This window comes from Temnothorax curvispinosus, unplaced genomic scaffold (assembly GCF_003070985.1).
Source record: "Temnothorax curvispinosus isolate PA1 unplaced genomic scaffold, ASM307098v1 QBEX01004528.1, whole genome shotgun sequence".
NCBI classification, from domain to species: Eukaryota; Metazoa; Arthropoda; class Insecta; order Hymenoptera; family Formicidae; genus Temnothorax; species Temnothorax curvispinosus.
In genome coordinates this window covers 165,259-177,635 of record NW_020214308.1, presented here as the reverse complement: position 1 = coordinate 177,635, position 12,377 = coordinate 165,259, and the positions used below count along the sequence as shown (strand labels likewise).

General features: G+C 45.0%; 1 protein-coding gene across 6 annotated transcripts in view; it reads left to right on the top strand.

Annotated features, from left to right (window-relative positions):
* LOC112453573 (zinc finger protein 845-like) overlaps positions 1 to 12,377 on the top strand; it is a 68,714-nt gene that overhangs the window by 40,575 nt on the left and 15,762 nt on the right. For all 6 annotated transcript variants that reach the window (XM_025014394.1, XM_025014392.1, XM_025014390.1 and 3 more), the window contains 2 exons: positions 218 to 819; positions 1,098 to 1,577. In XM_025014394.1, coding sequence (XP_024870162.1) covers positions 218 to 819; positions 1,098 to 1,577 — 1,082 coding nt within the window. The remainder of the gene's footprint in view (positions 1 to 217; positions 820 to 1,097; positions 1,578 to 12,377) is intronic.

Genomic DNA, 12,377 nt, shown 5'->3' with positions numbered 1-12,377 from the left:
AATCGGCGTATCCGCGTTTTTGTCTGCATCGATGCACGTATTATGCACAATCACGCGTGCGATTCTTGCACCTGTCGACGAGTCATTACCCAACGAACATTAAATAGATGAGAAACGAATAAAGCGGGCTTAATTGACTCGTGCACCCGGACGTTTGGTTGCACGCGCAAAGAGACTCCACACGTCATTTTTTCTTTTTCTCTCTTTTCCCTCTCAGATCGGCGGTAGTTGCCGATGCACTCCGTGCAATTTCTGGTGCGAAGACAATGCGACAATGGAGTCTCACCTCCTGAGTACGAGTCATCGTGACGTAGTATCGATGATGAAGGGCTCCGTGCCGGTGGTAATTAGTCGTCAGCGTACGTTAGCCTGCAGCAGTTGCGATCGGCAATTCCGATACAACTTCCAGTTGCGGTTGCACGCCAAAGAGACCGGTCACACCGCGAGTTACACTGCGTCGGACGTGTATCAGCAACGTATCAAATGCGATCTATGCCCCCAAGTCGTCCGGTCCCTAGTCGCGCTTCAACGTCACCAGCTGACCAGTCATGTCGCCAAAGACAAAGCAAAGGGCGAGGTCGTGGCGGACGCACAACCGGCGCCGTACTTCTGCTCCTTCTGCTCGTTGAACTTCCCCACCGCCCAAGAAGCGGTTCTGCACCGACGAACTTCTAGTCACAAGGAAGCTGTAAAAGCACGCAAGAGTGAGGAAGGTCTGTTGGAGACAGTGCGGGAGTGCCCTCACTGCGACCGGAAGCAGCCGAATCTCGCAGCGCATAAGAATCATCTCCTTCTTTGCCATCCGGAAATTTGCCACAGGTAATTTATTATTTTCTGCGGCGGCAAATTTTTAACGTTGTTTAACAGTTGCGCGATGTTACACGTTGTCTTCGTAATTCTTTCATTTGTAGAATAGAGTAAGAACTATCGTTTCTCTAATTATACGATATTTTTAAAGCGTTCGTTAATTTTTCCTTTAACAATCTAAAGTATTTTAACAAATCTAAAGTATTTTGCAATTCTTTTCTATAATTTATAATAATATTAGGTATCTCGCATATAGTTTCAATGGCATTTTTCGTAATTTTTTTGACCAGATGTCCTCGATGCGGCCTGCTTTTCGCCCTGTCACAAGACGTCACTAGGCACACGCGAGAGGGTAATTGTCTCAAGAACGATAAATCGAACGCGGCTGAGGCAGAAAGCGTGAAGGAATGGAAATGCAAGGATTGCATCTTCTCGACGGATTCCAAAGCCGAATTTATTTTTCACGAGGCCCTGCACGCCGGTGCTGTTCAAGAAACGGACAAAGGAGCGTCCAGTTCGAGCAAGTTGTTGCCGAAATATAAGTGCCCGACTTGTGCGAAAGCTTTCCCGAAAACATCGCTACGGAATCACATCAGGCAGCATACCGGAGAGAAGCCCTTCCCCTGCGTGAAGTGTTCGATCTCGTTCTCCAGGAGATCGCATCTCATCATTCACCAGAGGATATGCAGCACTTCGTCGAAATCTCTGGACAAGACTGGTCGTCGGCGGAGCTTCGTCTGTTCGCATTGCAAAGAAGGCTTCTACACAAAGTAAGTGACAGTTCAATCTGTTTATTGTTATTATTAAAGTTACGATGCATAAGTGACATACTTGTGCCAAAACTTCCGTTCCAAAACTTTTGACGAAACGAAAGTTTAATTTATTAGAAACGAAAGTTTAATTTATTAGTTTTCTTGAAATTCATTATTGCTAATATCAAATCGTGTTAAAAAATAATGATATTAGAGAAATATCGTAGAAATATTGAAATAATATTAAAAAATTCCGTAATAATTGCGGAACAAACACCGCACAGAAATTATAAGTTGGACACGTGTCCCGTGTGAGAAATTGTTTATGCTATCTGCTATGGGGTATTGCGCATATTGAACTGCGATAATAATGATTCTGTTGTAATAAATAGCACGTACCGTTCGCAAAGGGAAAGGAGCTCATTTACATTCGCATTCATAATCGCGTTTTGATCTCAAATGTTTGCAACTGGAAAATAATTTACATTCGAGTAAATATATCTTACGCAAAATAACGATCTTTTCGTAGCGAGATCGTTTAGATTTAGAGCGATCTGAATTGACGACCGAAATAAATTTACTCTCTAAAATATTGCTAGCCTCAACTTTTCGACTTGTGCTCTCCATTCTCGACGCGTCATATGCTATTTTTCCCGCAGCGTGACCGTTTCGTAATAAATAAAGGATAGCGTATTCGGGAGTAAAAACGCCCTCCGGCAATAAAAGCCCTCGCCGCGAGCCGGAACCGCGAAATGTTCACGCGGTCATAGTAAAAGTGTCCTCGCTGCATAACTATAAAACGAAGGAGCGTGGCCCAACGCGCGGAGGAGGCCAGGCAGAGCAGATCGAAAACGCGAGAGAAAAGAAGCGAGACTAGTCTGCGAGGCGTTGCGAGCGGAAAAGAGAGAAAACAAACGGGTTAGAAGGAAGAGACGGGCGCGCTCGTTGGCCCGACAACGGGTGTCGTATTAACATCTCATAGCAATGTATATGAACCCGCCGGTCATTTCGCTATTTAACGGACCTCCATTATATAGCGGTGGTACACATCGTATATTTCTGCAATGCCGACATATGGGAGCGCGGTGTCTATACGCGCGTTAACACGAGATATCATAAAATTAAAATACACAGATATCAGCGGGTCGATAAGCTTTAATATTTTATTACGTCGTTTCTGACAACATATTGAGAAACATGTGGTACATAGAAATACACTTTTCTTCCATTGCATGCGTATACGTGTAATATAGCTTTGTATGAGAAAACTTTATTACAAAAAAATAATTCTCTTCCAGAGTAAATTAATAAATTCTTAATGGCTTGTTATTTTTAATGAATAATTGTTATAAGAGCCTGTCTGAATGTAGATCTATTCTTGTAAGTCAACGATATATTATATAAAAATAATAATTTTTTTTTTCAACGGCGCGCACAGACTCGCTGCCAATAGTCGACGAATAACGTACGTGCGTGGCTGTCGGGGAGCGCGGATCATTTCGGTGTTTAACGTGTTCGCGTTACGGCGGATATATACTCCGTGTCCCTTTAATACGCGCGCCAGGTGAGCGCCACCGCGGTCGCTTCATGGTGGTGTTTGTGTGCCACTCGTATGACACACAAGTATTAAACCATCGCCCGGCTGTAGAGCGGCCGCTATAAAGCAAATGTTAACACCTTGGCTCCGCCGCCTCGGTTCTCTCCTCTCCGTGTCTTTCCTCCGCCTCCGCCGCCACCTCGAGGTCCTCCGCCGTACACGCATTACCTTCTGTAACGGCGCCTATTCAACATCCAGCCACCGTCCTATTCTCACACCCGGCGTCCCCGAAGCCGAACGACCGGCCAGAAGTCTCGACATGCGGCCACGAACCACGAGGGTTTCGCTTAATGCCGCGATTCCGACCATTCCGAGGGATTACGTTTGACCATCGTCGTTCGGGACACCCTTTAGCAGGGACACGCTCCATCGTTCGTGCTGGTACTCTTTTTCCTTTCCTCTCCTCCTTCCTTCCTCCCTTCATTGACGCTGATTCCCGCATCATCCCGTGTTTGTCGCACTTAAGAAAATTGGCAACTTCTGGATTATTGAATCGCGATACTTGAAAATTTTTTCGAATAACGTATTATAAACTAGATCAATTATTCTAACTACTAATGTGTAATAAAGATACTTGTACTACTATTAAAACGCCATATAAATAATTTTATGCATGGAGGACATAATTTTCGTGTATAATCTGTGCGGTTTACATTCGTGTTTGAGTGTCTCTCCGCGGAGACCATGATTATGTGGAGCGCCTTAAGAAAGTCGAAACTAGTTTTGTAAAGTTCCGACGAGTCTTCAAATTATTTAATCGACAAATTTTACGATCTTGCTCGGGCTTATCCCTCCCGAAAATCACTCTCCACCGAGAGGCTCTCGGTATCACTACCGCGGCAAACTCGGACCATCTCTATGCAGACACCCTATAATCTTCCTCAGGGCTTAGCTTACTGCAGCGTGGTACGCGGGATCGACGTACCTGGAACTCGACATCTCGTTCCGAGCGAAAGGAGTTAGAAGTTCCAGCAAGCCACCTTGATTAGAACACCCTCTCCACCTCTTTTTGTCGCTTTTACTTCATCTTGTAATAGAAAAGGGCCGACCAGGAAGGAGTATATGCGTCATCTCCTGCGAGGGCCAGTTGGCAAGCTCGTTCGTTAGCTCCAAGATGAGGCGTGTTCATGGAAGAATAACCGCGCCGTAGTAGTGAAGGGAGACCACGAGGAACGCGGTGTGATAGCGCGAGGGAAAAACCTTGTACAGGCGACAACTAGGAAGTCTCGCGGCTTGACCTTTACCGTTAAGATGTACCTTAATTCTCGTCTACGCGGGAATTTCATCAGAAACTTCAGTAACATCTCTTTCGCTTTTCGCATTTTCATTTTGATCCTTCTACAGCTGGTAGAAAGTAGAAGACTTGTGATCTACCAGAGGTGTGCTTCGTTCTAGTAATGTATTTTATATCACGTTATTAACAAAAATATGGATAAGTATTTTTTTGGATAAAACAAATTTCTTACAAATATATTTTTTATACTTCTTAATTAATACTTCGAAATACGTCGCAACATTAGATTCACTTCGCGATCGGATAAAAAAGTTACGATATCTTTGTGAGACACTTTGTGAGATGCGCTTTCTGTAAGCGTGTTTCGATTTGAAGCCCCGTAGCGAGATGTTATCGCGTGCAGACAAGGTTTTTCGTAATGCGCAAAAATATACGCGTATAAGGTTGAAAGCACGCGAGCCATATCGGTCAGGTCAGCGCTGCGGTATGCGGCGGACGAAAAAAAGAATTGTAATGAATCGAGTGGAGGTTTAGAGAGGGAAGAAAATAAAGGAAGAAACCAATTATAAGAAGACGAGCTTGCACAGCGACGGATCGCGCATTAAGCGATTCCTAGAATACGCATGCATCTTACGATGTATGCGCATATTCAAGATAGTATGTCATACGTGCGAGCTACTAACTGCACGATTTATTTCCTCTCGGAGCAAGAAGTGGGAAAGGAGCAACAAGAAGATTCGAAGGGAATATACTCCCGAGAGACAGTTTCATATATACCGCTTGAGTTTTTATTAAAATAATAAACGAAACTGTAACAAAGAAACACGCTGAATGTAATTGACAAGTATTCTGACTAGAAAAAGAATAGAACTAATATCTACTAATGAACAGCAATGAAAAAAAGGAAATTTAATTAAAAGAAATCTATTAAGATACAAAAGTCGTCAAAACCGATCGCACTTAAAGACAAGATTTATCCGATTTTGGAATTGAAAGACAAAGTTCGCCATTTCACACCTCTTTCGCCTACAGTTATTAATGCACTGCCGATCAAACTTATCCCATCTCGCGGTAGAAACAGACAAAATGGCAATCCTACTGAGCGAGAATACGCGCCAGAGTTATCGATAAAGTGTTTGGTTCGGCAACTTGTCGGAAAGTTGCCTAGCAGGGAAAATTAATGATGCCGCATCAGTTCAGAAATACAAAATATTAAAGTTGTACAAAATTTTCTCATGCATGTATTTTGCAGTAATTTACGATCGCATCTTCGATTGTCTTATTGTTGGGTCTAATTCTGAATTTTTCCTTGAGCTTTCTGTGAGTTAAAACCTTTTTTCTCGATGTAACAATAAGTTTCCATTTTAACGCTCAACGATCTCAACACGAACGACTTAATTGTTATTCATTCGTATTTTCGTGCTGATTTGCGCGGACGCAACTGTCCCGAATAATCTAATTAACTCGCGATGGAACGTCCGGTGCCTCGCGATCGATCGTTCGGCGTTTCTGGTTCGACGATAACGCGATATTCCCTTCCTTGTCGGGGAGGGCCAGGTTCGTTACCTGTAGAACAAGACGCGTGCTCGCGTAGCTGCTGCATGCGAGGACGACGCAGCGCGAGAGGGAGAGCGATGGGGAGGGAGGGGGGTATAAAAGGAGCCAGGGCAAACGTGACGATGGCGGAGTCCGCGCGGTACCCGCGGGACGAAGGAGGAAAGGGGGGGTGGTGGCAGAAAAGGAGTACCATGGTCGCGCTACGGGTGGCGAATCGTGGGGGAGAGAATCCAGAAAGAAAGAAAGAAAGAAGGTAATTACGCGCGGAGAGACAGGCAGCTCCCGCGCAGCCTAACCGATCGCCTAACCGATTCTCGGAATACGCGGCCGGCTCGCGATGTATGCGCATATTCAAGATAGTATGTTACATACGCGAGCTACTGACCGTACGTTTCGCTCCTTCGTCCACCCCCGTATCCCGCCACCCTTGCCCCCCCCCTCCCCGTTCGCCACTCGTCCCTCGGTTCAACAGGGCCCGCAGGATCTTCCCCTGTCCCTCCTCCGCTCTCCTCTCGACTCCGTTCAACCTCCGGCAACCCTCTCTTCCCCAACTCACGGCCTCACGACGTGTACGCGAGATCCCCAGAGGTATTTACATATATGGACCGCGGCGTGGTGCGCGCGTATCTTTTATCTCCCGTAGCAGTAATGGCGCGTCCACCTCCTTCGTACCTGGTCAAGTAAACATCGGCGTAGATAGGCATACTAGGTGAGATTGGCGTTACCTCCGCCGTTCGTTGACGTTCTGGCTGGACGACGGTCCCCGATACCGTCCCTGGCGAAAAAATACGATGGCGGAGTACGATATTTCCCTTCGACGAAGTAGCAAATTCGTTATGGACGCGAATCTATGCGTATAACAGGTTGCACTTCCTTTTAGGTTACGCAGATTTTTTTGAAATAGAAAACAATCATTTCTTAGTCAAGAAAAAATGTCTTTTGTATAACCGACTGTAATTTTTCATAATTAGGATTCAATTTTAATCTTTATGATATCGTTGTAATTATAACACATTACTCATTTCTGTACTTTATAACCGGCTTTACTACATTTAATAATTTTACAACGATCAGTTACATTCTATTGGTTTTTAATTTATCGACAATGTAAGCATTATATTAATAATCATTTAACTTAGATATTTTTTACGATTCGACAAACAGAACTTTATGTCAGTCATCTAAAACTGCAGCCTCAACTGCGTTAGCTGCCGCGTTACTCGTCGAGCGCCGTTAACGAAGCGCGGTGTCGTCTTTACGGATCACCCCGTAGACACCTCGACGCATCCCACAGGACCGCTCGTGCGCGACCGTTCCGGCAAAAGGGAGGCTTACTCGAGAATTCGCGCGGAAAGGGAGAGAAAGGCGGGAAGAGATCTTCGTGCGTCTCTCTCTCTTGCCGCGCCGAAACAATGAGACGCTGTTGCGCCGCATTCGTCGCATTCAGATGCATCGACCAGACCGTCTCTCGCTCACGCACCCATGCACTGTGCGTCGCGACGTGTACTTGCGCATGTATCCTCCAATAACCGACCTTGGACATATTCCAAATTCTACCCCGATTCTCTCACATCAAGTTAAATACTCGAAAAAAAAATAATTTTAAATAACATTTGTTGTATATCTTTATGACAAACTTGTCTCGCGCCAATCATTCAACTGTTATCTACGTTTTTAGATGAATTTTATATGAATTAGGTTTGGATCTAAAGTGATATCCTGATTCTTCGAACGTCTTTCAGACTTTTACATTGGTCGAGCAGTCGATGTGGTGGCGACGCGGCGGCGACGGTCGCGATGCGACGCGACGCGACATGACGCGATGCAACGCGCGGTGGTGGTGGCCGATGGTGGTGGTGCGTGCGTCGTATACCGGGTATATACGGTGTGTGGCACACGCGGTAAGCACACGGCCGTATGCAGACAGTTTAGTGGTGGCCGCGCCCCGCGAGTCCAGTTGTCGCGTGAAATATTGCGATTCATAAAATAAAACAGGCCTGCGGTCGAGGACGCGTACATATAGCCGCGCCGGCCGCTAACCGTCCTAGCCCTCACCCTCTATCCCTCTCCCTCTCCCCCTCTCTCCCGCGCCTCTTCCGCCGCCTCCTGTTCTCTTTTCGCCCTCTCTACCCTTTCTCCGTCGCGTTCTCTTCCTTCTAGCGTGGCCCTTCTCTCTGCTCGACTGGTGCGACACTCCCTCCCTTCACCCTTTTGCTCTTTCTCCTTCTCTCCCTTCTTCTTTATCTCTTTCTCTCTTCGTCTCCCTTCGTTCGCCTCCCTTCTTCCCCGATCCTCCAACTGCATCGCTGTACCCAGCTCTTTATCTTTCTTTCCGTCGCTGGATTATCCATTGGGCACAATGGGTACGGAGGCTCCTGGGGAATCGTAAAAAGAGCGCGCAATCGAAAATATTTCGGGATGGTGGGATAAAATAGCGGCGGCACATAAATTCAGAATGCCGTTCTCTACCGGTCGACGTTCTAGCGACGTTAATTGAGGAGCGTGTTCGTGTAATATAGAAAATAATTAGTAGCATTGTCGTATAATGCCGGTATTAATGCTGAAATCTCTTCTGTACGATTATCTTACATTATTATTATCATCACATTTATCGTCACACTTATCATCATGAGACTGATTTACCAGTCATTCAGTTTTATTCTTAATTTGACATTGTTTTTGGTCTTCGAGAATTTTTACTTATATCACAAAATATATTTCAGAAATATGTTTGTGAAAAACTGTCTGCTTGTAGACTTTTATTTAAATTATATCTTCCACATGTGCCATTATTAGATTACATTTTACAGACATGATTAAATTGGAGTGATAAATGTTGAGGTACAATTATGCGCATAATCGGGATTCCCGAAAACAGTAATGCGAGCCTGCTTGCGTGCACTTCGTATCATTTCAGCTTTCCCCTAGGTTTCCTGCTCTCCTCGTTTTTTTTATCCTTTCCTCTTCAGCCTCCTTCTCTCGTACGTGTTCGTACATTTATCCACGGTCGGCTGAAACGCCGCCAAGCCACAAGCGTCGTAACGCCGGCTTTCCTCGCGCGTCCAAATTTTTCGGCCAGCGCTGCGACATTTCGTCGCGGAATCCGCACTTGCGGATAGTGTACGAGGATGGTAGGGAAACGCGGTTTACCGTTGAAAACTCCTTTATAAGCATACGCTGTAAGGGCTAATGTACAATAAATTGTATTATAAATATATAAAATGCAAGGGATATACGTATAAAGATGCAAAATAAAACACTTTAATGTTTTATTTACTCAATAATTTTATGAAAGTATTTGTAGTAAGATTTTCGTTATTAATATACGTTTATTTTTTTTACAAAAGGAAGAGGCTGAAGAATAAAACGATAAAAAAGTATCATTATGCAATACATTAAGAATTTATAAGAACAATTATGCTGAGAAATAATCATGTTTACTTTTCTCTTACAATACTTCGTGTGATTATCGGAAGAATTATTAAAATTTCTGCCACAAATGTTTTTCATTCTTATTTTGTCACGGGAATTTTAAAGAAATGAAACTCTATCAAAGTGACACAATGAAAAAATAAAAAAAATACAACCTGAACCTTGAAAGTGCCAAAAACAAAAAATATGGACAAGGATTAACCGCCAAGATATATTAAATCGGTAACTGTCATCGATAGCCTCGAGGACGAGAATCGCGGGGGCTGGATCGGGATTCAGCTTTCACGAAGGCGATCCTCCTTTCGGTGCGGGGCGGCGGGAAACGTCAACGTATATCGTACTTAAGGTGTTCCTCTGTGTTCCGGAGATTCCTCCTTTTCCGCCGACGAAATTAGCGGGGGACATGTTTATTGTAAATGAATCCTCTACTTCGCTGAGGCGGTTTGTGGAGGACTGCTACGTGTCCCAGGGACACGGCAGCGGACAAGGAGGGAAAGAGAGAGAGGGAGGGAGAGAGAGAGAGTCGTCAACGGACAACGAGAAAGAGAGAGAGAGAGAAAGACAGGATAAGGGTAGTTCGGAGGGTGGTTGCGCGCGCGAGCGCGCGCTTGCTGCTCCGATTTATGCGCCCGTTACCGAGCCCTCTGGCGCAATTAAGCTCGCGTTATAATATTGTTGTTTATTCTGAGCCCCGACTGCGAAGCGTTAACCACCCCTACGTTTCGCCCCTTCGCGTCCCGCCTGCGTTTCTACACTGGCTAGGCCACCCGCGCAACCCCCTAATCTTCCTGACGCGGCGAGACCGAGGGGAGAGAAGGAGAGAGGGTGAGGGAAAGGAAGCGCGGAAGGGAGAAAGATACTCTCTCGCCTCGACTTTCAGCATCAGCGCGCCAATGCCTGGGCAGCTAACCAACCGCTCCCCCGGGGTATCGCCGGGAAACGAAGTTCCGTTTTGTTTGTTTCCGGCCGGTGCCGTCTTTGATTGGGAGACCCGCGTTAATTCCGAGTTATTCCGACGCGCGGTCACGTGTGCGCTAATGAAACCTACTTTCACGTGGGAAATAGCATGCGCGGTACGGACGACACGAGTTTATTGTGATTTGTGATTGCGCCCGATTAGAGGATCGTTATCGTAATTCTCCGCGACCTGGGGAGTTCCCTGAGACATTTTTACAGATAGTTGCGATCACGGCTAGCGTATTCTTGCGAAATGACAAAGATTTAGTTAAATCCAATCGTGCCCGTTGATTTTAAAAATATTTTGTTAGGTATCGAATGTGATAATAAATTTGGATCGGTTCTTAAGACAGGTTAACGATGTAATCTTTGATTTTTATCTGTCTGTTTATATAAATTCCAGAGGCCGATAATTGATCGCGTGATCCATACAGCAGACTGAACCACTTCCAGTTTTATTTTACCGTGTGAAACGAACATATATATAAATACAATTTCAGTAACACTCGTGAATCATTGATTAAACCGGTTTTGCGATGGCAGCGATGATGACGAAATCAGCACGCTGAATAAACTCTCAGTAGAAAATAAGTTGAAGTCAAGATTTCGATATCAGCGATTTTTTAAAAAGCCAAACCAGCTCGTGGCAAACTATAAAAATATATCTCAAATTTCACGGTCAAGTTTAAAGAGCTTGAAGCAAAGAAGAAATAAAGGTAATTAAAGATAAATAAAAGTAAATAAAGAGTTAACATAAAAGACAGGCTGTGAGTGCCATATTTTGAAATCATTTATTGCGTGTAATATATACGATAGCTGACATTTATGATCTACAAAAGAAACGTATAGCATATATATTCTACACTTTGTTCGAATAAGCTTATATTATGAAGGAAAGAAATCTTTTCTTGAAATTTTATATTTGACACTTAGAGTTTTTCCTTATCTCTCAAGTCTTGAGACATCAGAAAGAAACATTGTCGCGGCGCTGTCGCCGAGTCTCGAAAGAAAGAGATGCCGAAAGTTCAGGGCCTCTCGGAGCGTCACTTGAGATGCAATTAACGAAGAGAGTCGTCCAGGTCGTTTGATTCGACTATAAAGGACGACAACGGCGAAGAGAAGAAGAGGAACAAGAAGAAGAAGAAAAAGATACGGGAGAGGAGGCGGTGGCCGGGAGAAGGAGGAGGAAGAGAAGGCGAGACGGACGATGCACGAAACGTAAATACTTGGAGCTGGCCAAGCACTCTCGACCTGCTAAGGTGGGTGGAATCGACGATTCCAGCCAGGACGATGGCTGAGGTGGGATCGTGATGGGCCGTGATGGCGGTGTGGTCGTGCAACGATGCCGAAGAGGAGGCCGGACCGGAGTGAACCGAAGGTGATGCATGGCCGACGGTTCCTACGGCGGGGCCGCGCAGACGAAGAAATAAAGAATAAGAAGAATATCCGCTTCGCCGGGTCCAGAGCCGGCCCCCTGGAGCAAACGCTGTCATAACTCAATCCCACCTTCGTCCGCTCGTACGTCCATACGTCCGTCCTGCACCGGTACAGGTTGCACCTGCATTTGTCTCTCTCCTCCGCCGTCATCTTTCCCCTCCCCCCCTATCTCCCCCCTTTTCCCCCGCCGTCTCCGCGTTCCCTTCTGTCGTATCTCACGTATCTCCCTTCTCGTCGAGGGCTGATCTTGATCATGGCGAAGTACGAGCTCGACGTGGAGCCATCGGGATCCTACCTCCTTGCTCATTAGATTCCATCGATGTTCTTTTTTTTCTCGGCTTTCTCGTTACGGAGGGTGCACGAAGGGGGATTATAATACGTTGCGCGCGAATTACGACCGCGAGCGTACACGTGACTCTCTCTTTCTATTTTTTTATATCACTTTCTGTAATTTTTATTATCATATTTTTTAAATTTTGGGTGATGATAACCCACATTTGTGCATACTATTTTATCTACCTATATTTTTACACTTATTCCAGAACCTAAATAACATTTCAGAATATTTTGATTTATCTTATTTATAGAATATATACCTACATAC